This window comes from Python bivittatus, unplaced genomic scaffold (assembly GCF_059951505.1).
Source record: "Python bivittatus isolate LINGU-HERP-01145 unplaced genomic scaffold, Pbiv_v1 ctg000020_np1212, whole genome shotgun sequence".
Lineage (NCBI taxonomy): Eukaryota > Metazoa > Chordata > Lepidosauria > Squamata > Pythonidae > Python > Python bivittatus.
The window spans coordinates 18,513,856-18,537,260 of NW_028277030.1; the positions used below are offsets into that span (position 1 = coordinate 18,513,856).

A 23,405-nucleotide genomic window follows, 5' to 3' on the forward strand; every position below is an offset into this window, starting at 1 on the left:
TGGCGCCAGGTGCCTGTTCCTGGGTGAGAATATGACAAATAGTAAAGGCATGCAAGTAGTGTTTTAGTTCAGATTTAATACAAACTCTGGAATTCATCATAGCAGTTAAATCCTACTGGATAAAATTATATCACAATCTCAAAGAATATTCTCTTCCCTAAATTGTATCTGCTCCTCCCACATCCACCCTGACGTCAGAAAATCAACAGTAGGCCTGCAATGGGCTAAATTAGTCAAAAAAGACTCAGATATCCGATTCAGAGCTTTTTTTAAAGGGTAGAAAATAGTCATTTATTTTACTTTTAATGGTGAGATGCCACAAACTTTCCCACTGTAACTAGTGAAAGAGGTGGACTAACCCTTGTTTCCCTTTTTAAAACATATTAGCTGATTTACATATAATGTTAAGGCATCATAGTTTGTGAATAAGCCACTATTGAATGGGTTCACACAACCTAAGTCATTACCACTGTTTGCAAACTGCAAGGTTTGGATTTGTACAACATGCTAAGCCAAAACTAAATCAACCATTTGAAGCCTTAGCACAATGTATGAATCTTGTAATTAGCTGGGTTTATATTTTGAATTTATTCAAAACACCGTTTCCATTTGCTTGTTTGTGGCTTGAGGGGATGGGTGAACCCATCTATTATGATATGCAAATCATAATGAATGGGTTCAGACAAATAATGCCATTGGTTGGGTGCTGTGTGAATCCAGCTATCTGATTTATTCAGCAAGCCATGGTGTAGCACAATAGTTCAGCATAACTTATTTGAAGTATGGCACTAAGATAAGACATTGCATTGTGGCCCAGCTATTGTAGCCTGTGGCTTCATATGTTGCATTAATCCAGACAACTATCGTTTATGTAATAACTTCAGCATGCTGAACCCAATCATTAGCCTAGTTTGTGTACTGAATTAAGCCATGGTTTGTTTCACCATAGTTTTCATATAATAGTGGTTGAGTCCACAAAATAATAAACCCCAATCAACCACCTTACATTTTTGTGGAATGTGAGGATGCTGTTACCGTCTTGCTATTTTTAGAGGCAGCCAGAAGTTTCAAAGGAGTTATCATGTGAAAAGGGATCCCACACTCAAACCAATAAAGAAGGAGCAAGTTTGTGTCTGAATAAATCCCCATTATGGAGAATATTGAAAAGAATACAGTGGGCTAGCAGAAAGGGGGGGAGAATAAATATGTTTTAAAAGCTCAGTTACATTGGTGTAAATTCGTGTGTGTGTATGCATTTGAATTTTATATCCGAACAATAATAAAAAACTATATTTAATATATAAAATGAACAGCAGGACTGAATTGTAATAGTTGCTAATGCAGTTATCTAGCCTTATTCTTTATTATTATTATCAGAACGGACCCATGAGCAACCAGCCAGATCTGGAAGGAACTACAGAATATGGAGCTGTCAGATAAACTTCTAGGTCCCCCTTATCACCAATGCCTGTAAGCATTTTCTCTAAGCACTCATCTTTAAGAAAATAAAGTATTTCATGAACTCACAATGCAGAGAGAACTTACTTTTCTCAAAAAGGAAGGGTTGCAAACTGAAGTTTATAAATACATAAGCTACACTTAGTTTGCCTATATGAAATGGGGAGTTAGGAATTCTGGTAAAGCTTGCTGAAAACAGCCTCAAAAGAATCAATGAAGTACCAGATGAGCAAAACAGAACCCCCACCAGCACTGGCAAAGCAGGCCACAGCAGATAAATAGAGAGCAAACCCCATCCCATTTTAGCACTGAAGATGTTACCTAGCCGGGTAATGAAACATTTGCAAGAAAAGAACCAAGCTCAGAGAACCTCAAGGACTCCACAGCCTCAAAAGAAGATAATTTTAAATTCCATTACAGTACAGTATTTATAATTCCTTTTGTAGCCCTCTTGCTGCAATCCACAGAACACCTCTCCTCCCATCCTTCCCCATAATTATTAACCTATTTCACTGAAATTCACAGCAATCAAACTGCCTTGCCCCTAAATCATAGACTGAACCTGGTTCATGTGTATGTAATCATAATTTATTGAATGCATCACAATGACTGTGCTTAGTCAAAACCAAACTTCTTAACCTGATTATCCAATACCTTTACCTATAGAGGGACCTGTTTTAACTAAAGCATGTTTCTATTCTTTAAGTTCCTGAAAAGGACAATGATTTTCTCCTTTTATAGTTCTGAAGTTACAGTATTTTTAAAAATATGCTTGTTTTTGTATCATTTCTAGGATGAACTGCATCCCAATGTTTATTGCCATCATGGAGAAAAAGAACAGTAACCAAGAGCCTGAAAGTTTCTACTATGTTTTTTCCTTCCAAAAAATGCAGCAGTAGTAGCCTGTATTATTCAGTTGGAATAACCCCACCATCATCAAACATACTTCTGAAGGGCAATACCTAGAGTTACATATTGCACCAAGCCATAATGTGCTTGTTTAACCTTGGTTTAATCTGTAGGCCAGTGTTTCTCAAATGTGGCAACTTTAAGTCCTGTGGACTTCAACTCCCTGCTGGCGTGGGAATTCTGGGAGCTGAAGTCCAGAAGTCTTAAAGTTGCTAAGGTTGACAAACACTGATGTAGGGTGACTCCAGGTGCTGTAGTTCTAAGCTAAGCCTCATGGTTTAGCCCCCTTGTGAATGATACCACCAAAATGGAGAGGGCCTAATGCTCTGCTCTTGACAAGGCATCTCCAGCAGATGGTCCAGCAAGACCTCAGGCCAAAGAAGGCCCTCACCCAGAACTACTTTCACTGTCAGCCAGCTTTGATCACTATTGAAGTTGATCCAAAATCTACCCTCCTACAGCTGAAGCTACTTCCATCTAGTTCTGCACTGTAGGAGAACCAAGAACAGGCTCTTGCCTCCTTCTAGGTAACAGCTGTTTTGATATCATACTTGAAGAGTTCCACCATGGTCTCCACCAACCTCTTTTCTTTCCCTGTATCTCCTGCCTCCTATTATCCAATGCCCGGCTGATTGTCTACTGTAGTCTCCAAAATGCTAAGCAAGGTGGGACTCGATTAGTCCATGAATGGGAAACCATCAAGAAATCCCAGCTATAGGCCAGATCAAGATGTGGAAAATACATTCCAGAGGAAGGCAACGGTGAATCTCATACAGTTGCCAAGAAATCCACATTAGGAGTCCACTTGGACTCCAAGGTTTACTGGACTTCAGCACTTGCACCTCCTTCGCCGTCTTGCTGGGCTTCGGAGAAGCAAGGCACGACAATAACCCGTAAGCTTCTCCCCCATCCGCCCAGCCAGAAAAGGCGCGGGAACACGCCTGGAGAAGCCGGACAGCTCAAGCCGGAGGAACGCGAGACTCACCCCTTCGGCCGTCCCCCCCAGGGCCTGCTCCGGCTCTTGAAAGAGGCTGGGCTGGCCGGTCACCTGCGACGGTGGGCTCGGAGGCAGCCCGTCTTGTTGCCCCCGCTGCGGATCGCTTGCTCCAACACCTGCCATCCCAGCTCAGACAGTAGCCCCTCCAGCTTTCTGCCGCCGGCTTTTCGGCACTTGATAATCCGGGGCGGGACCGTTCGCAGGAGGAAGCCTTGTCTGGACAGTACTGAAAAACGCGCCGCTTTGCCCACGGGTTTGCCCAGAGCGTTCCCGACCCGTTCAATACCGTACGATTATTCCTGTTACGCCGAGAAGGAAGCCAGCCTCACCTCGTGCGGGTCGCGCGTCTTCTGGGCGGGATACAGCCTGCCACAGACTCAGCTCAGGAGTCGTCTGTTTCCAGTTTAACCTCAGAGGCGCATGCAACGCCAGGCATCTACAGCCGAGTCGCGTGCGTCCCCTTCTCCCTTAAGCGCAGGCTGTCCGCACGACACAGTTTTATTTCACTGCAGCCGAATGCTGAGGGTTGGCACGAGGCACCGGGCCACGCGGGCTGGGCTAGTACAGCCGGGAATCTGGTTGGTGGGTCTGCAAACCCTGCCGTCGAGCGGAGCCACTTCTGGGTGCGCAGATACGCAGTTGGGTGCCCTTCATCTGGGACTAATTTGCAGGAAGAGCCTAGGGTGGGATACCTGGTTGCAAGATTGGAATACAAGCCACGAGGGCTGAGTTCACGGCCCTACTGTAAGTAAACGATATAGTGTCTCCGTGATATGTAAACCCTGGCATTCACTGAAGAAATGCAGTAAATATAGGTTCCCTCCTTTCACACGCGTTCTTTCTGGCGCTGACCAGAAAGACTTGGCGACCGTCTGTATCTGTTAAGATACTGTGTTGAGTTATAAATACAAACTAAAAACGCCGCGTCTCAGCCATAGATACATAATTCCCCCGTAAGGAGGATTACAGGGGTGTTTTTCCCCTTTAAATTACTCACTTTCAAAATGGGAAAGTCGTTTTAGATTTTCTGAGAATATATTGCAACGGAGCAGATGTGGGGTTTTTTTTTTCTTCTTTTGAGGGGGAAGTGACTTAAATTCAGTTACATTCCATATTTCCATCGGGTAAATACATTATTCCACATTTTAAGAGCTTGCAAATGCGAAGTTGTATAACCGCGGAAATGACCCAAAACATTTTTTAGAAACTTCGGTTAAAACTGTTTTTAATATTTCTCTAGAAATGTCAACTTTTAACTACAAATAATTCTATACTACGAATACGAGTAGCCTCTTTTACATACACGCTTTAGCTTCCCAATTTGGTTTTGTACAGAAAATAAGTATAAAACGAAACCTTGAGAACATAACGTTTTTAAATACGAACAATTCTCAGTTTAACCTTTACATATATCTAATACTCAACTACGATTTCTTCACAGTACTAGTAGAGTCAGGGCTAAGGTTAGCAAATCTGAATTCCACGTTTGTCTAAGGCGGCAGTCCATTCGTGTTGGTGGACATGTACCCGATCTGAAACAGGTTTTTATTCCTTGCCCCTTCTAACTGCCTGGACCTCAACAAGGGATGAATGCAGAGGCTGTCGGTTGTTCAGCTGCAGATCCAACAATTAACCATTGATGCCTCCAAAAACTGCAAGTTTGGGGGGTGGCTGTGGAGATCTGGACGGATGCCGCTATGGCTATCACTGATCATTCTCTGAACTCAGTGAAACATTCTGTAGATCATTTTCTAAAAATTGTGACAGTTTATTTGCTATGGAAATTTGAACTGCTTTTTTCACATGAAGGTTGCCTTTTAATGCATTCTTCATTTTAAACTAAAGAGGAAGTCTTGAAAAAGCAGGTGAAGTATTTTTTTACTGGAATACTTAATGACTTTGATTCTTCTATAACCAAAGAAGCATTATAGTAGCATACTATGCAATAATACCTTATGCATAATTTTTAACTTAAATGAAGTGGATGCTATTGATGAGAGGTCCTGGTTTAAATTAATGCATAGATACATTACATTCCAGGTAACAGATTCAGTTCTACTTGAATTTATATTATATATTCATGCAATATATAATATATAACTTTTTAGTGAAATAATACCTGTGTGTGTTTGTGTATGTGAGTGTATATTCAGATGAACAAATTTGTAGATAAAGCCAAACAAGATGTAACGATCAATTACTTTGAGAAACATCATACAGAGCCAGGAACAGAAGACACCAGCATATTGCTGTTTAGAGGTTTCAAGCATATTTCATTTTTTAAGTGAATTATCTGCATGTGTAACAGTCAATTCACAAAGACAATCTATTTTACACAGAAGTGGGGAAGTGCATGAACCTTGCAGAGTTTTATTGTGAAGAATGTATAGATTTATTTCATTGCAGAAATTTACAATAAGAAATCCCCATTGGTCTGCATCAGTAAAACCTTTAAATATCCATTCATACTCTAAATAAGGTATTAATAGAACTGAAATTATACACTTTCAAATTGTGGGAATAAATATATTCCATATTGCTTTTTGTAAAAGAATGAGCTTGGAGGATTTTAACATTATTAACTAGTTGTGTTAAAGCATTTAACCAATTAAAAAAAAAAACTGTGCACACATCCGTACATAAAACATTAGTTAACTTTTTAAAAGAATGCTTAAAGCTCATTTTGGCCTTTATAGGGATGACATTAGTCAGCTTTGACTATTACAATAGTAATAAAATAAATAAAATCCTGGTCGCTAGCTAGAGGTAATTTGCAGATTGACAAGACCAGGGTCATATACCACACTAAGCCACAATTTGCTTTACTGGATGCAGTAAAATACTGGATGCATGGTTTGCCAGGCTAGGGTTTAACAATGATTTAATAAATAAGCCATAACTGGCTGGGTTCACACATCACTCTAAGTTACAAGCCAAAGTTCATAAGCTAAAAGGCCTTGGCTCACATACCACAATAAGGTAGAAAAAATTAAATTGGATGTGCCATGCAAAGAATACTTTTGCCCAATAAACAATGGAATTCACAGGTAAGGCCAAATAATATATCCTGATGGTGAAATCCTAACCTATTTCTGATTTATTAAAAAACAAAAAACAGGAACTACTGTAATAATTTGTTTGGTGACTTTGTTGTGGCACAGGTGGAGAGAGGAGGCCTTATTTCTGAGATGGATCATTAAAGAAAAACTGTCCTAGCTGCAAAGCTCACTTATATCCCTTAATTAAAAAGTGAAGATGATGGCAGGGGTGGACTTCATTATTCAAAGTTCTATTTCCTGCTAACCTGGCAGGACCTATGTTCAAATCCCAAGCAGCTGTTCCTGTTGATTGTTTCTGAAAGTTACCTTGGGGGGTGATCAGGAGCAGGACATTTTGGAATATACACATCTGAGTTATCCACAGAAGGCAAGGTGAGACAGCATGGTTGCTCTCCTATAGAGGTTGGCCGAACTGCAATTTGCCTCCCCCTTGAGGCCATTTCTCTTGATCAAAAGCTATGAATTAGGATTCTGTCCAATTTCCTTCTCATCCCTTTTTCTTTGGGTATCAGGCCTAATAGGTTATAGTTCTTTAAGAGACTATTCTGTTTTTATGTCCAGCATTTTAAAAATGTTAGGTGTAATAAATAATTAGGATAATCTTGCAGGCAGGCAGGACTCAACAATATGGTTCCACTTGATTCCCCCAACCCATCAAACCAACATGATTTTAGACTTTTTAAGGTAAAAAGTACTGCTTGAGTTGAGCTGGTAACTTCATAGATGTGTCTGCAGATTTTTGGCAACAGTACAGAACTGCTTTGCCTCTTCCTTACGGGATTTTGTTTTTTAAATTCACAGCCTACCCTACACCCCTGGGATTCCCTGGTGGCTTCCCAATCAAGTTGTAACCAAGGCTGATTCTGCTTAGCTTCCAAGTCCAGATGAGGCTGTACAGAGCTGCCATCTGTGACACTTTTAATAATGAAAGCTACAGGTGTTACATGCTAAAGCATATGCCTTTGAGTCCATTCAAACATGCAGTTCTAATACTGCACTTATCAATAGACCTGATGCATTTCTTAATGGTTGCTTGAAACTCCTCCTCCTCAAAGCTCGCTTCTATTTCAGAAGCCAAGAGGCAGAAGGCAAGAGGCCTTTTAAAGCTGAACTCTATTTCTCATATAGTAGGCAGAACCCTTATTCGGTACTTCAGTTTCAAAAGCTGAAATATACCTCCTCAGAAGTAAAGCAGTGAAGTTTATTTCTGAATAAATCATTCAGGACTGCAGATAATGTATTTCTCTTTTTAATGGCATAAACTGCAATTAAAATTTAGAGGTATGCCCAGAGGTATCTCCCATATAATTAAAGTGGAATTTTAAACAGTCAGATGTCCCTAGGATCCAACATTTTGTCAAAATAAAGGAGCACTGCATCATAAGCTCTGATCTGTGTGTGTGTGTGTGTACATATGAAAGGGGCAGAGCTTGTGACATGCTGTTGCTTTTGTCATGTGTTCCCCTGTCCATAGATAATCTAAAACAAATTGGGAGACAAGTTTTCAAAAGAAACAGACTATTATCTGTGGTATTTTTCTATATAAATGAATTTTATATATTAATTTCCATAAATTTCATATTGTAGCACTAATAGAATAAAATATATCAGACTATAACAAGCAAGAATGAAGTCAAGTTGTGCTTTCAAAAGTTCATTTTTCCCCGTTTGCAACCTGAAATGTAAACAAATGTTCAAGGTTTTCCGACAGTGCCCCTTTATTGGATTAGCACTGGTGACAGAATAACCAGTTCGATAGGGCTGGCTCTATTACCCTCTGCCAGGCTATTTAAAACAAACAAAAAAGACTTTGGGATAGCTTCAGTTCAGCATACACTGTCTGCCCTTTCAAAGCAGCACTCTAGATGTCACATAAATCACAGGAGTTATTGCTATTCATGAGAGGAGGTGACTCAGCTAAAGTCACTGAACTAATGGTCAGGTGTTGAACACTGAAACAATCCCAACTGGGGACCTATTCCATGGATATTGCTTCCACTTTTTCAAGGCCTCTCCTGCAACTGTTCTATCATTTAGGTGGAGAATGCTAGGAAGAGAAACTCCGGAAAGGCTCAATATTATTTTTAAGCCTTTGCACAACAACAGCATTTTTTAAGTTAGCTTCCTCTAGTGTGAGAGATTCATTCAACAACTCCCGAAAAGGAAGTGATGTAGTCAGTGTGAAGGGTCTTCTTCCTTGATGTCTCTGGTAATCGATTATGAAGTCTCTGATGTGGCTTATTCTAAAATGGAAAGGAAAAAAAATAAGTCTGATATTTTAAATCAAAATTTTAAAGAGCAAATGTTATGGAGTCACAACAATATGAAGAAACAGATTTTGAGCAAAATCAGGGCCTTCCCAGTCACCACATAGGCAGATTCTAAGTTCTCCTATAACCAGCAGCTGTGAACTACTTTTCTCATTATGCATTTTAAGGTGTGCAGGCTTGCTCCTTAGAAAACCAGTTCTTTTCACTCTAACCTCTTTCATGGCATGTTATGTATGAAAACTTCATGGCAATGTGAGAATAAATCTGTTAAGATTTTTTCTGACTGGATGCTATACAATGAAAAGAAATGCTTTGACTTCCAAACAGACTGCTTATAAGCATTATCACACTGTGTATCTAAATGAATTGTTATTTCCCTGTCCCAAATTATTTTTCCTTAGAAAACTGCTAATATTGCTCTTTCTGAATCTGAACCATAGGGTCAATCATTGGTAACAAGAACATAATTTAGTTTTTTTTCTATACATACTAAATAGGGTAGGACAGCCTCCCCCAGCCGGTTGGTCTGTATCAGTATTGAGTTACACGGAGGAGCTGTAGTGTCCTATATATGGAGGATACCAGGTTTGTAAAAACTAGAGGATGGATTATTCTTTACACAGAGAAGCAGTTTATTCAATGGTTGATGCACTAACACAGTGTTTCCCAACCATGGCAATTTTGAAGTATGTGGAGTTCAATTCCCAGAATTCTCATCAACGGCTGTGCTGGCTGTGGAATTCTGCAAGTTGAAGTCCACACAAGAAACAGCGCACTACCATCTTAGAGAAAAATCATCAATCGAGTAATACAACTCCCTTCCACATGCCATGTCTTTCCACATGTCACACAATTCATACTGACACTTTTTAAGATCCACCTCTCCTGCATAACATAACATATAATGAAAAGTGAGAAACAGAATGGTACTTATGTGTCGATATTTAGTGAAATGATTCTATTTCAAACTCAGTCTTACAATGTTCAAAACCATAAATTATTTTGTCTACTTTAAATCCTTCTAATAATTGTAAATAACAGAACCATTGATACCTATATCCCTTTGCCACCAGTTCTTCTCTTGATTTTATTCTACATCCCCCTTGACAAAATTCTAGTATCTCACGATAAGTTAGCCATTTGTGTTTGCCTGTTATTTCTCATCTATAAAATGCTTCTTGTGCTGAGAGCCACAAAGGTGTTTTTGGGCACAACCTGGCTTTGTCTCTATTCCATATTCTCAATACGGCATGTCTAACATAATGATTTTTAAAATCTACATTAACCTTGACTTTATTGTACCACAAATATCCATGCCACCCAAATCTCAGGTCATGTCCTTTTAACTCCAAGAACCTTCTATTTCTCAGCAACACCCACTCTTTCATCCAAACCAAACAGCAAACTGCAAAATATAATTTCAAATCAGGTTAACCCAATCCTCCTCTTTCCTTTGCATCTTCTGACACCTTATATTTAACTCGTTTTTTCCCGTGCCACACAAATTTAGATATATCTTTCTGCCACTGTTTAAATGGTGCATCAGTTGTCAAAACAGGTATTGTCTGAAACAAAAATGATGAACATGTAATTACACTGCCATGATTGGGAAACACTGCGCTAACACCTTAGAGAAAAATCATCAATGTGGAGTAATGCAACTCCCTTCCACATGCCATGTCTTTCCATATGTCACGCAATTCATATTAACACTTTTTAACATGCACCTCTCCTGCATAATGTAAGGTATAAAGATAACGAAAAGTGAGAAACAGAATGGTATTTATATGTGTCGATATTTAGTGAAGTGATAGGGAAATCCTTTACATGTCTACTCAGAAGTAATTCCCACTGAGTTACATAGAGAAACAGAGTTTAAAAATGCAACATTTTGCGGTATTGGATAAAATCCACTCAGACTCAAGCACCAAAAAGAAGTACAACTTCATTAATCTGACACAAATCAAAACAGTTTACCTTACAGTAATTGGATTGCAGCTGTGGCTTATTCAACAAATTAGGGTTAAGCAAACTAAATCTGACTAAGAACCTAGCCAAAGCAATCATTCTGACATAAGATTCCCCCAAAGCTCCGATGTTTTGATTCAGTGTGATGCTGGTGGAAAAAGAGTTAAGGAAAGTCTTTTGCGCGCACTGAAGCTCATTTATGTAATAGCGGCTGTATCATTTTGCTAACAGTGAGTTTTTTTTCTTGTATTTTAAAAAAATACACTATCATTTTCATGTATACTTTCAAATATTTCTCTCAGTTTTGTCCAAGGCTAATGTTGAAAAGCTAACCTATTTCACAGCTCAGTATTCAAAACAAATTAATGTTTTAGAGGCACTTTGGCTGCAATCTAATGCTTTCTTGGAAGCGAGCCCCGTGGCTGCAGTGGGACTTATTTCTAAGTAAACATGGTTAGGAATAGGTTGTTAGGCTGTAATCTTTCTTGAAAGGAAGCCCTGTAAATATCCTTTAGAACTGTATGGTATATAAATCGAATTCTGTTAATGTGATCTATTCTTACCTATGAGAAATATTGAAGTTTTGTACTATCCTTGCTCCATCTGCCAACCAAATCTGGATACTAGTGATAGGTTCTGAATTATTTAGCACCACTGTTGGTTTTCTCTTTTCAGTTTCTTCGATGTTTTTTTTTACTTTGGAAATTATTCTTGGTGTAGCACTGGAAAATAAAGTTATAATCATACCAGATTATAATGCCATTTCATACTAGATAATTTCTCCTATATAGCTATGGAGCTATACATGTTATTACCGGCATATAAAAATTAATAACAGCTTTAAAGAGTATCCTTGTAGAATGCTTGAAATTAAGCCAATGTAATAGGGTTGAGACTTCATTATTATAGAGACAGCAACATATTAATTGGAAAGCAAAAAAGTACATTTAACATTGAAAAAGAAACTCAGAAAGAGAGCTGAGTCATGGTGCCTAAGCCAAAATGTGGTTGGTTTGGGAATTAGCTGTTATTGTGAACTCATCCAATTGTGTTTTATTCAATGAAACATGGTTAGACAAATAATGTCTTGGCACAATGTGCAAATCAGCGACTCAGTCTGTAGAAACCTTTGGGATGTTTCTAGTTCATTTCTAAGCTGAATGTTGTCTCATAGAGAGAATGATATTTGTTCATGTATTTTTACCCCTTACATCTGATTCTTCACCTTGGTTTTTTTTTTAATGGAAAGGCAGGATATACATCTTTAAAATAAAATATGAAATTCAAATGCACAGAAGTAGTAATACGGCAACATAGCTTATTCTATTATATCAAATCATAAGATTCTTACAAGGCTCATACAACTCTTTTGAAGATTTTTGAACGTGTAATTTCCATTCTGCTGACATACACCCTTTACTCTCAAAAGAGCAACTGGTGCACACATGCACACTGTAATGTACTCTTTTCTTGTGCGTTCACTGAGTGGAGAGTTATGCCTACTGTTTCCTTCTTACAACAGCAGTGTGACGTATTTACAGTACAAAAGGATACATGGCAAAATGAAAAAAAAAACCAGCAGAGATCTCCATAATGACTCAGTATGAATAGAATCCAGCATCTCTTGAAAAATAATGGTGAGGAGGACATCAAATTATGTCAGCTTTCTCCAACCTGATGTCCTCTAGATTTGTTGGTACTCCAACTCTTAGAATTCCCAGCCACCCTTGGGTGGGGGAAAGATAAGTAAGATTATCAATAAGATCAAGACTGTTAGTATAAAGGGATGATACTAAGATATCACACGAGCAGTTACACTGTACAATTTGAAGGGAATTTGTTCAGGGGTAATTTAATGAATGGGAGAACTGGACTACTGCTATGGGTCTTGTTGGTATTCCTGGATCTCTTTTTCCTTTAGTAATATTAAACTGGTTATTTGGTACTGAGACAGGATACTGAAAGGCAGCAATATTTTCAAGATTGAAACAAATACTCTGTAGAAGTCTCCTTCACAAGGTGCAATCAAAATCTAGAAATACAGATGCCATCTTATTCACATTACATCCTATGGGATTTACTCAAAGATAAACAGGCGTAGGTTTGAAATGTAAAAGAATGAAAGAAAACAATGACCTTCATTTATTTCATGAGCCAGTTTCAATTACTAAAAGCATAAGGCTGCTCACCTTCCCAATCGATATCCTGGTCCAGAGAAAGGATGGAACACTGGCTTCTGCGATGTATATAACTCATCCTTCTTATCATCCACCTTTACATCCACCTCTTCTTTATCACAAAACTTCTGTAATTCAAGAGGCAGCTCCCTTAAAGCGACAGAAATAGAGCATTTCTATATTGGTAGTTGAAACATAAAGATCATTGTTTCGATTACTTTAAAATATATTACAATCCAACATTTTGTTTTCAGTTTTTTCTCCCCCTTACCTTTTTCCCATATACTGTACAATAATGAAGCATCTCTACATACCACAAGACCATTTTTGCATTTAAATATCAGCATGCCATACTTTGGCCACTGAAACACCCCACCATTCCGCAAATGTATTACAAAACATTTCTATTCCATTTTAGTTGGTCTTTCATGTATTTCAAAAAGGAGGTACCATTTAAAAAAAAATAGTTTGGATTTATACAAGTTTTGAGTAGATAGTGCATCCAGAATGTTGTCCAAACTGGGCATCTCTTCAGAGTATAATGTACAAACCCCATTAATGCAAAGCTGACTTGCCCTTTTTTAATGGAATCCAAGAAGCGCTGGTTTGCAACATCTGTGTAACTTCGGAGTTCACCATCATTTACTGTAAATCCATTTTTCCATAATTTAATAATTGTATCAGCCTGTAAAATGAAACTACTGTTATATCAAGAGCTGAGCTACATTATTTATGCAAGAATACAGAGAACTTGACTAACACAGTTTTATATCAAGCCAGACTGTATGTCCATATAGCCTAATATGATGTTTATTGACTAGCAACAATTCACCTAGGTACAAAAATATATCCTTTTTTATCTGCAGATGTCGGGGTTTGGACCAAGGACCTTTTGCATGCATTCAATATTCTACCACTTCACTTCAAAAAAGAATTGATTAATCACATTGGCTTTGTAACAACTGGACCTAGTTCCATTTGCAAACACTATCAACAAGAATAAATTAGTTAGATTCCTGAATCAATGTTGAAAGTTTAAAGTAACACCCAGAAAAATCTAAACTCTGTAAATAGCAATGATATTAAACAAGTCCCAAAATAACAAACCAAATGTTTTAACTAATCTAAAATCTGCATATTTGTACATAGTGAGTGGCAATGATATAGTATTAAACAGTTTGTAAAACAATAAAGCAAATATTCTAATTGGCAATTTGTTTCCCCTTTTCACATTTTAGCATGTTGTGTGTTATATGCCAGAAGAATTAGGGACTACAAAATACGCAATTTTACTCTCTTATGTTATTTATCATCTTATGTATCCTACCTCCTTCACACAGTTGCAACCAAAGTCTTACTAATAATGTTTATCTATGGGCAAATATTTTAACTTTGAAGTATATACTACCTCATAATCCACCTCAATAATGAACTTTGAAATTCTTTATACACACAAGACAATAAGTGGATATTGTTTTTCTTCTGTAAAAATATATATGCTTGTTTGTATAGTGTATGAGCAATATATCCTCACAAAGAACATTCCAAAATGCCTGTGTACATCAACATCTTTCACTGTATCTTTTGATCTTTGTAAACTTTCCCTCTTCTACCATGCCCATATATCACTTCACCCGCTGCTTTTTGTTCTTTAAGCTACTCATTTCTCTCTTTTGGAGGATCTCATCAACTCCATCCAACCATGACTTTGGCCTTTGCTTCCCCTTGACCCGTTCACTCTTCATGTATTTATTTTGCAGTTTGATCTTCCTTCACCCTCTCTAGATTTGACCATTTTTATATTCAATGTACTTTCATTCATTACTCATTTATTCTTGAGTAATCCTCCTGTTTTACCACCCACGCTTCTGAAACAACCCAGTTCTGCTGCATTCAACTGACTGTGATGTTCCTCTTGACATGTGCAGTTCTAACTCACCCAAGTAACATGGTGGGGAGAAGGAAGCTCGTATGCACAACCATTTTCTCTTCTTCCAACATTCATTCCTTGCAACAGACCATAAACTACAGCGGTACCTCTAGTTACAAACTTAATCTGTTCCGTGATTCTGGTTGCAACTCGAGTTGGTCTCAAGTCGAGGTAAAGTTTCCCATAAGGTTCAATGTAAATCCGGTTAATCCGTTCTGCCCTCCGAATTTGGTCGCACCACGAGGCAAATTTCCCCATAAGGTTCAATGTAAATACGGCTAATCCGCCCTCCAAATTTGGTCGCACCCCGAGGTAAATTTCCCCCATAAGGTTCAATGTAAATACAGCTAATCCGCCCTCCAAATTTGGTCGCACCCCGAGGTAAATTTCCCCCATAAGGTTCAATGTAAATACGGCTAAACAGTTCTGAAACATACGAATTTTATTTTTAAACCTCAAAAACCTTCCAAACGCCACAAAAACCTTCCAAATGCCACAAAACACACCACAAGCCTCACCGAAAGTCTCCTTGCTACCGCTATCTTGCCCACAGGAAGCCGCGACCGCGTGGCAGCAGGGAAAATGGCCGCGGATCCGGTTTGTAAGTAGAGGCGAGTTCGTAAGTAGAGGTAAATTTTTGGGGCCGGAGCTGGTCATATCTCGAAAATTTCATAAGTAGGGGCGTTCGTAAGTAGAGGTACCACTGTACCCACTATTTTTCTACTAGCGTTTGTGCATCCTAAAATTTTTCCATTCTTTTTCTCATTCTACCACACTACAAAAATTCATCTGCTTGCTCTATTTTTTGCCATCTATGTCCACCTTGTAATTGTTCACTGCATTTCCCATCTCAGACACAACTACCTTGATCTTTTACATTTATTTCTAAAGCCACACTGCTCATTGCATCATACAGTCTAACAGTCATAGCAAATCATTCAAGGCTCTCAAGCAACAACATGACATTGTGTATAAAATGTATTCACACCACTACAAGCATCACACACACACACACACAAATACATTAAATAACCAAGGGAAATCATATATTCTTGTCTTACCCCCTGCTCAGTGTTGAACTATGCTTTCCTTTTTTTTTTTAGATTATTTTTTATCCCACCTTTATTATTTTTATAAATAACTCAAGGCAGCAAACATACTTAATCCTCTTGCCTATTTTCCCCACAACAACAAGAACCCTGTGAGGTGAGCTGGTCTGAGAGAGAGTGACTGGCCCAAAGTCACCCAGCCAGCCTTCAGGCCTAAGGCGGGCCTAGAACTCACAGTCTCCTGCTTTTATTTTGCCAGTTGTCAAAGCACTTGCAAGACAAGCGGTTCTTGTTTAGTCCTTTTAGATCCAGAGACAGTGAACACATCAGTAGATAAGGAGATGTTAACCTTTGTTGCTAACTCTAGCAAACAGATTTAAACAGGTATATAAGAATTAGCAGCACCATACAAGTTTGATAATAAATAAAATAAAAATGCTATAAAAACATAACATACCAATCAAGGTGATAAAAACTCTTCTCCTAGTGTGGGGAGCTACCATAAAGGTGACAGTGGAGAGACCCCAAGGTGGCTTAGATTACAGAGTGCCTAGTCCCAAGGCCTGTGTCCATGCTCCCCATTCCAGGGGCAATGCCAGGGCTTTTTATCAAAGTCTGGCACTGCAATCCCATGACTCTGTTTTGGAGTCAGGGCTCTGAAAGTGACCTTGACCAGATGTTGTACCTGCTCATCAAAAGATTCCAGAGCCTGAGAACTGTAAAGATAAGCTAGTGCTTAACCTAAACAATCCAAACAAGGGTTTTGCCTCTACCCCACACTTCTAAGGAAAAGTGAAAAACAAGCCAGCTAAACATTATGATGATTTTTTATATGTGCAGGAGAAATCAAACTATGTCACCTAAACTCCTTGAAATAATAATGGTCTTCCGCATTGCCACTACAGCTTTCTAATCTGGTACCTTAACCACTAAACCAAACTGGCTTTATTTCCATCATATACCATTCTTACTGCCTTCACCAATCATCCTTCCACTCCATAATCACACAAGACATTCCATAATTCAAGCCTACAGTATTCATTTCATTACACTTCCCTAATTCAACAGACATACAGTAGCTTTCTTTTTCACATTCATGCATTTCTCAATGACCTCAAGAGCATTAATCTGCTCTGTACACACTCTGGCTGCACTGCACTTCCTAAATGTTGCTCACTGAACAAAAAGAAAAGGTGATAATCAGAATTTTGCCAAACACCTTTCCAGGGACACTTAACAAATGAATCTCCTTGTAGTTTTTACATTAATTATTGCTACTTTCCCCTTTGTGTAGGAGAATAATAATAGCATTCCTCCAATTGTCATCCATGGATGCACTCTTCACAAACATACTGAATACTGGTTATTTAATCATAATCTGACCCAAGTTGGAGTCCAAACAGCACCCAAGTCCAAACTGCAGTATGTTTTAGCCTGTTATCTGGTATAATCTATGCTGTGCTTATCTCAGCTTAACTTCTTTTTCCTACTTCATTTTCCTCTCTTTCTTAGTTGACTACTGGGCTGTTGGTCGATTTTAGGGGAAAATACTACTGCCTAAATAAAAACTGTTATAATTGTTAAATGACTGCAACATCTTACAACCCTACATCCACTTACTTTAGACTTAACTTTAGCCTGCTCTATGCATACAGCTCCAGCTTTCTGAGCTTCTTCGAAAAGGTCATCAATACAATCACCACAATCATTCTGCTTGGTACAATTCTGAATTTGGCCATCAGTTCTGGATTGGCAAATCCTGCAGAGTAAAATGGAAAAGTCATATAAAATGTATTGTTTGAGTTAAACATAGCCTATAGGTTTTGGTAAATTTGCTTCTCACAGATCTGTTAAACATTTCAGAAATACATCCACATGTAGAATATCTTTAATAGTGCTGAGTTACATAAGACTATTCCAGATCAATCCAACCATGAAAGAGTACTTTCTCAATTTCAAATACAGTTCTAGTAATAGATAACCAGATATATTTGAAAGCAATTTCCCCTAGAAATTATTTTTGAATCCTAATAAGCTGCTACACAGGCTTAACACCCCTATGAACCAGCAGTTTACAATCAGAGATGTCCTGGTCAAATATGGAGGGCCACTGCCCTCTCAGTCACTGCAAAGGAGGTTGTTACTTTCTGCAAAAATCCATGGTGGTCCAAATGGGATTGGTGCCAGTAGAACAAGGATCAGGAAGGCAATTTACCAATTTTCACTTCTTTTTGCCCCCTTCCAGCCTCCAGAGAAGGAAATAAGATAGAATATGAGACAGAGTGTTTACAAAACTTTCTTAGCGTGATTGCTGCAGGATCTCCTCTTTGTATCCACAAGATTGACTTGAGAGTGTAAATTTAGCCCCCAACAATCTCAAGGTTATTTTTGCTAAAATCAGTCCTTTATTCTGACTGATAACTGGGATACACTGTTTGCATGACATACTACTTCCTTTTGAGACAGATAAGTGAACAGGGCTAGTAAGTGTGCATAAGACTTCAGTTACTTTTATGAGTAGAAAAAATAATTTCCAGACTAAATCAGATTAGGAAACTATTAATCTGTGAGGTTTATAGGTTTATGTTGGTTCCCCTTCTTTATGTTTAACGTTCAAAGCTCATACCTCCACTTCCCATTTGTAGCACATGCTGGTTAGAAACATGAGCTCTTTGTTTCTTATTTGCAGATGTTTCAACTGAAATTTCCAGAAAAGTACAGGTAGTCCTCACTTATTGACCACTTGTTCAGAGACCGTTCAATGTTATGAAGGTGCTGAAAAAATAACTTTACAGCCCATTTACAACCATTTATAACCTTCGCAGTGTCCCTCAGTTACGTGATTGCCATTACAGTCAGTATGCGTCGTCCCGTGTCTGACCTGTGTTTTTTTTGTTTTTCCCCCTTGCAGAGCAGACGGATTGGAGAGGAAAGGAAGAGATTCCACGAGAACACACTGTTTGCTCTTCTACACATCAAAAGCAATGTGATCAGCTGCTAACCCAGCTCTGGGAGCCACAGGTGCTCTATGCAAACAGCTTACAGTACTCTCTTGAAATCTCTTCTCCAATCTCTCCACTCTGTTGGGCAGGAGGAGGGTTTGGCAAAGAAGAGATTGGCTACAGAAATCCCTTGCTCCCCCCACCCTGCAGAGCGGAGAGATTGGAGAGGGATTTCAAAAGAGCATGCTGTTTGCTCTTCTACACACTGAGAGCAAAGAGGGAAAAGTTCAGGTAAGGGGGAGACTGCCTACAGAAATTATTTGGGTTTTTTTCTCCCCCGCCCCTGGGCACAGCAGAGCAGAGAGAGTAGAGATGAAGAGATTTCAAGAGAATATTGTAAGCTGTTTGTGTAGTGTGCCTGTGGCTCCTAGCCCCGGGCTGCTGGTGCAATCGGATTGCTTTCAACGTGTACAAGCCAGTAAGGCACTTGAGCATTTCAAAAGGTGGGGGAGTAGTTAGGACGCAATAAAGGCCAAAGGTGTGAATCTCAGTAGTCTTGTCTTTTTCCAGCCAGAAAGCAGAGTTGCGGTCACACGATTTCCCACTTAGCGACCGCATCACTTAGTGGCAGTCCCAATTAGGGTCGTTAAGTGAGGACTGTCTGTAGTGAACTTTGCTCCCTTGCTATTACCAGTGGGAGGCTTAAAGTCTGATTCTTACCCAGGGGAGGAGGATTACAAAACTATTTTTTATAGTCTTGGAATATTATTGCCATTCTGTCTCTACTGTTTATCTTTCATTGTGTACTGAACTGGTATCTTTTACAGTGGTACCTCTACTTACGAACTTAATCCGTTCCGTGACTCTGATCGCAAGTCGAGTTGGTCGCAAGTCGAGGTAAATTTTCCCATAAGGTTCAATGTAATTACCGTTAATCCGTTCCGGTGTCCACGGACCATGCGTCAGGGGCGGAAAAATGGCTATGGACCATGTGGAATGGGCGGAAAATGGCCGCGGACCACGTGGCATGGGCGGAAAAATGGCCGCAGACCACGTGGCACGGGCGGAAAAATGGCTGCGGACCACGTGGCACGGGTGGAAAAATGGCCGCGGACCACGTGGCACGGGTGGAAAAATGGCCGCAGTTCGTAAGTTGAGGCGAGTTCGTAAGTAGAGGTAAATTGTTGGGGCCGGAGCTGGTCGTATCTCGAAAAATTCATAAGTAGGGGCGTTCGTAAGTAGAGGTACCACTGTAGTCTCTGACTATAAATCTATAAAGTTAGATTTACAATAGTTATTTTCAAAATAAGCTTACATGTAAATCTCATTTCATTTTAACTCAGTTGGTGAAAGTTATAAATCCCAGCTTTAGTTGCAAAATTTACTTCAAATCTTTTTTACCTTTTAGATATATCTGTATCTAAATATAGATATCTATATATCTATATCTAAAGCTAAAGATCTAGCATGGCAATCTTTACATGGCTGATTGTATTTAAAGTAATCTAGGCAGTTCAATGTATCTGGAGGCATCATGTAGGGAAAGGCTTGTCTAGCATCATGAAAACCAGCTGGGTGACTTTGGGCCAGTCTCTCTCAGTCCTGCCTACCTCACAGGGTTGTTGTGGTGGGAAAAATAGGAGGCAGGAGTATTAGGTATGTTTGCCGCATTGAGTTGTATATAAAAAAGGCAGGATAAAAATCTCCTCCTCCTCCTCCTCCTCCTCCTCCTCCTCCTCCTCCTCCTCCAAGACAAACAGGACCTTCTACATCACATACAACTGTCCTCCCTCCTTCTCTAATTTAGGGTGTCACTTGTTAGACCAGAATCTCTCTATATATTAATAGGACTTAGATTAAGGTCAGAAAACACTGTAGGTTACACTACTGCAGGACTACAGATAGATCTACTGGGTTAAACAACTTTCTTTTGCCACTCTAGATACGTTTGGTATGATGTATCTTCTCTCTCTGTGTTAAGTGTGGTGCCTTAAAACAACAAGTGCAGGAGTTCAAACATTTGTCTGAAGGATGTCTGTGGATACATAACATTGGAATCAGCCACCACCACTGCCACCCAGCCCATTGCCAGGGAAAGAATGACAAATACCAAGAGCGTGGAACACCAACGGTGCCTTCAGCTTCAGTAAAGTGATTTGTGGCCCACTCTGTGTATTGTGCCATCTGTTGAACAATCCCACTCTTTCTTCCCCAACACTTGAACCACAGCTGGCTGCTGTCATCAGCTAATCATACAGCGAATGCTCTGCATTTCCCGCTCTACTGGCTGCTGTGGGTGCTGGCTGTAGACAGTTAGACATTCGTACTGGAGGTTTCTTGCAACACGCTGCGCTTGTTTGTAGTGTATAGGCTGTGGTTGGGAGCCCTGCTTAGTTAACATGAGATCCCTGTCTCCATGGCTGTAGGTCACAATAGCATAGTTCTGGAACTGCTTATTTACCATAGTGGCGTTTCTAAGGATGCTGAGAAGAGCTGTCATTTCATGTTATTTTTAATTTTTCTTCCCCGTGACACTGCATATGGCAGCCTTTTGATGGTGTATGGAAGTACATCTCTAGTCTCACTGCCATATGATGTAGGGTTGTTCTGGTAATCATTCAAGCTGTCAGCTTGTCTAGCACAGCTTTTGTAACAGTTTATTATCTCACTATAGCGCCATATAATGAAATATAGTTAAGCAACTACCCTGATTACAAAAGATCGAAGTTGAACTCATGCCATATATAAAAATCTTTTCATTCATGAAAAAAGTGTAACATAATGAAGCAAAAGAGAAGCAGCACATAATCCTTTAAGTTTGCTTGCTAGCATATGTGCAATCATACAAAACACTAAGAAAATATTTCCTCCTCCTAGAAAATATAGATGCAGTTATCAAGGGGATGGGATGGAAACACAATCTGTCTTTTCTACATGCAGAATTGTTTTTTTAAAAATGGAACCTTCTCTTCCCAAATCTTCAGCCAACAGCAGCTTTATTCTTTAATGGCAAGTGTAACTCAATACTTTATTATGAAGAAGAAAAGTTAATAATTAGTTTAATACAAATTGTATCACTTGCTTAAATCTGTAGTTGCAGCAACTGTTCCTTCAGGATTATAGAAAACATTGAAAAGGAAATCTACTACTCTGAAAAAACTTAAGACTCAGCTGAACAATGGATAAAAGAAATAGAAACCTGCAACTAAGAAATAATAACTAAGGAAGGCTTTCCCGTCCTGATGCTTTCCAAATATGGTCCACCATTTGACAAAATATGTCAATTTGCATAGTCCTCAGGTAGTGTGAGATTGTGGGTATTGAAGCCCCAGAAATTTACAGGACACTAGATTGGGGAAGGCTAGACTAAAGTCGTTTTAACAAATGAAAACTTAACAAAGAACAACAATCAAGATTATTATTCATGTAATCTAAATTTTAACAGCAATGTTAGAGCACATTAAGAAATTCCAATATTACCGTATTTTTCCGACTATAAGACGATACTTTTTTCTAAAATCCTTACCCTAAAAATTGAAGGGCGTCTTATTCAAGGAAGTCAGCTGAGAATCGCGCAGTTGCAAAACTGCCCATACTTTGTTTCTGCAGAGAGGCTTCCTCCTATTGCTAGCCTCCAATCACGAGTGAAATAGCTTGTCTCCCAAACAGACTTCCTCCAATCACGAGCCTGATGTAACTGATGTCAGCTGATGCTGAACAAACCAATTGGAGGAAGGCTGTTTGCAGAGACAAGCACTCGTGCTTGAATGTAATCAGTTATGCAAAAGAGCCTGGAAATAGAGCTGCAGAGAGACGGTCTGGACCTCCTCCCACCGAGTGTATCAGGTAAATGTTAACTAATTACTAAATAAAAATGTGTTCTGCACTATCTTTAAAATATTGATTTCTTAATTTTGGGTTGGAAAAGTGGGGGTCGTCTTGTACATGGGGGCGTCTTATTGTCGGAAAAATATGGTTGGAATCATTATGCTGTCAGTGCAATCACTGCGTTTACTGGTCCCCAAACATATTTCAAAATCTTACCTCTTTCCAGATATAGGTAGTCCTCGCTTAATAACTGCTCTGTTTATCAACTGTTCGAAGTTACAATGGCGCTGAAAAAGTAACTTTATGACTGGTCCTCACACTTACGACTGTCACAGTGTCCCCACAGTTACATGATCGAGACTCAGGTGCTTCGCAACCAATGGGTGTTTATGACTGTTGCAGCATCCTGTGGTCATGTGATTGCCATTTGCACACTTCACAGCCGACTTCTGACGAGTTAATGGAGAAGCTGGCAGTAAAATTGCAAGTTGCAGTCACGTGATGTCTCGCTTAACAACCCACGGTTACTGGCCTAATGACTGAATGGGAAGTGATGCCGTAAGTCCATTGCAGTCACGTGATGTCTCCCTTAGTAATGAAGTTGCCAGTCCCAAATGCAGTCGTTAGGTAAGGACTACCTGTATCTATAGAAAACCTGATTACTTCTGACACAGTGAATCCCAAACATCTTTGTTTACTTTAGCTCTTCCGTGCACATGCAACAAGTACACAGAGGGGTCCAGCCTCCATGCCCTGCCTTCTATATTTTAAATGTGCATTCACACTTCAGTCTTAAGTCCAAAGCAGGGGTCTTTTCA

General features: G+C 39.2%; 2 protein-coding genes across 4 annotated transcripts in view; both read right to left on the minus strand.

Annotated features, from left to right (window-relative positions):
• Positions 1-3,683, minus strand: part of MFSD2B (MFSD2 lysolipid transporter B, sphingolipid) — a 39,345-nt gene extending 35,662 nt beyond the window's left edge. Inside the window, exon 1 of the mRNA XM_025170350.2 lies at positions 3,353-3,683. Within this exon, the coding sequence (XP_025026118.2) occupies positions 3,353-3,487 (135 nt within the window). The 5' untranslated portion in view covers positions 3,488-3,683. The remainder of the gene's footprint in view (positions 1-3,352) is intronic.
• A 3,973-nt stretch (positions 3,684-7,656) lies between these two features.
• Positions 7,657-23,405, minus strand: part of UBXN2A (UBX domain protein 2A) — a 31,327-nt gene continuing 15,578 nt past the window's right edge. For all 3 annotated transcript variants that reach the window (XM_007433981.4, XM_015889056.3, XM_088135591.1), the window contains exons 3-7: positions 17,438-17,576; positions 13,414-13,523; positions 12,851-12,988; positions 11,225-11,383; positions 7,657-8,666 (exon numbers count right to left, since the gene is read on the minus strand). In XM_007433981.4, coding sequence (XP_007434043.1) covers positions 8,471-8,666; positions 11,225-11,383; positions 12,851-12,988; positions 13,414-13,523; positions 17,438-17,576 — 742 coding nt within the window. In that variant the 3' untranslated portion in view covers positions 7,657-8,470. The remainder of the gene's footprint in view (positions 8,667-11,224; positions 11,384-12,850; positions 12,989-13,413; positions 13,524-17,437; positions 17,577-23,405) is intronic.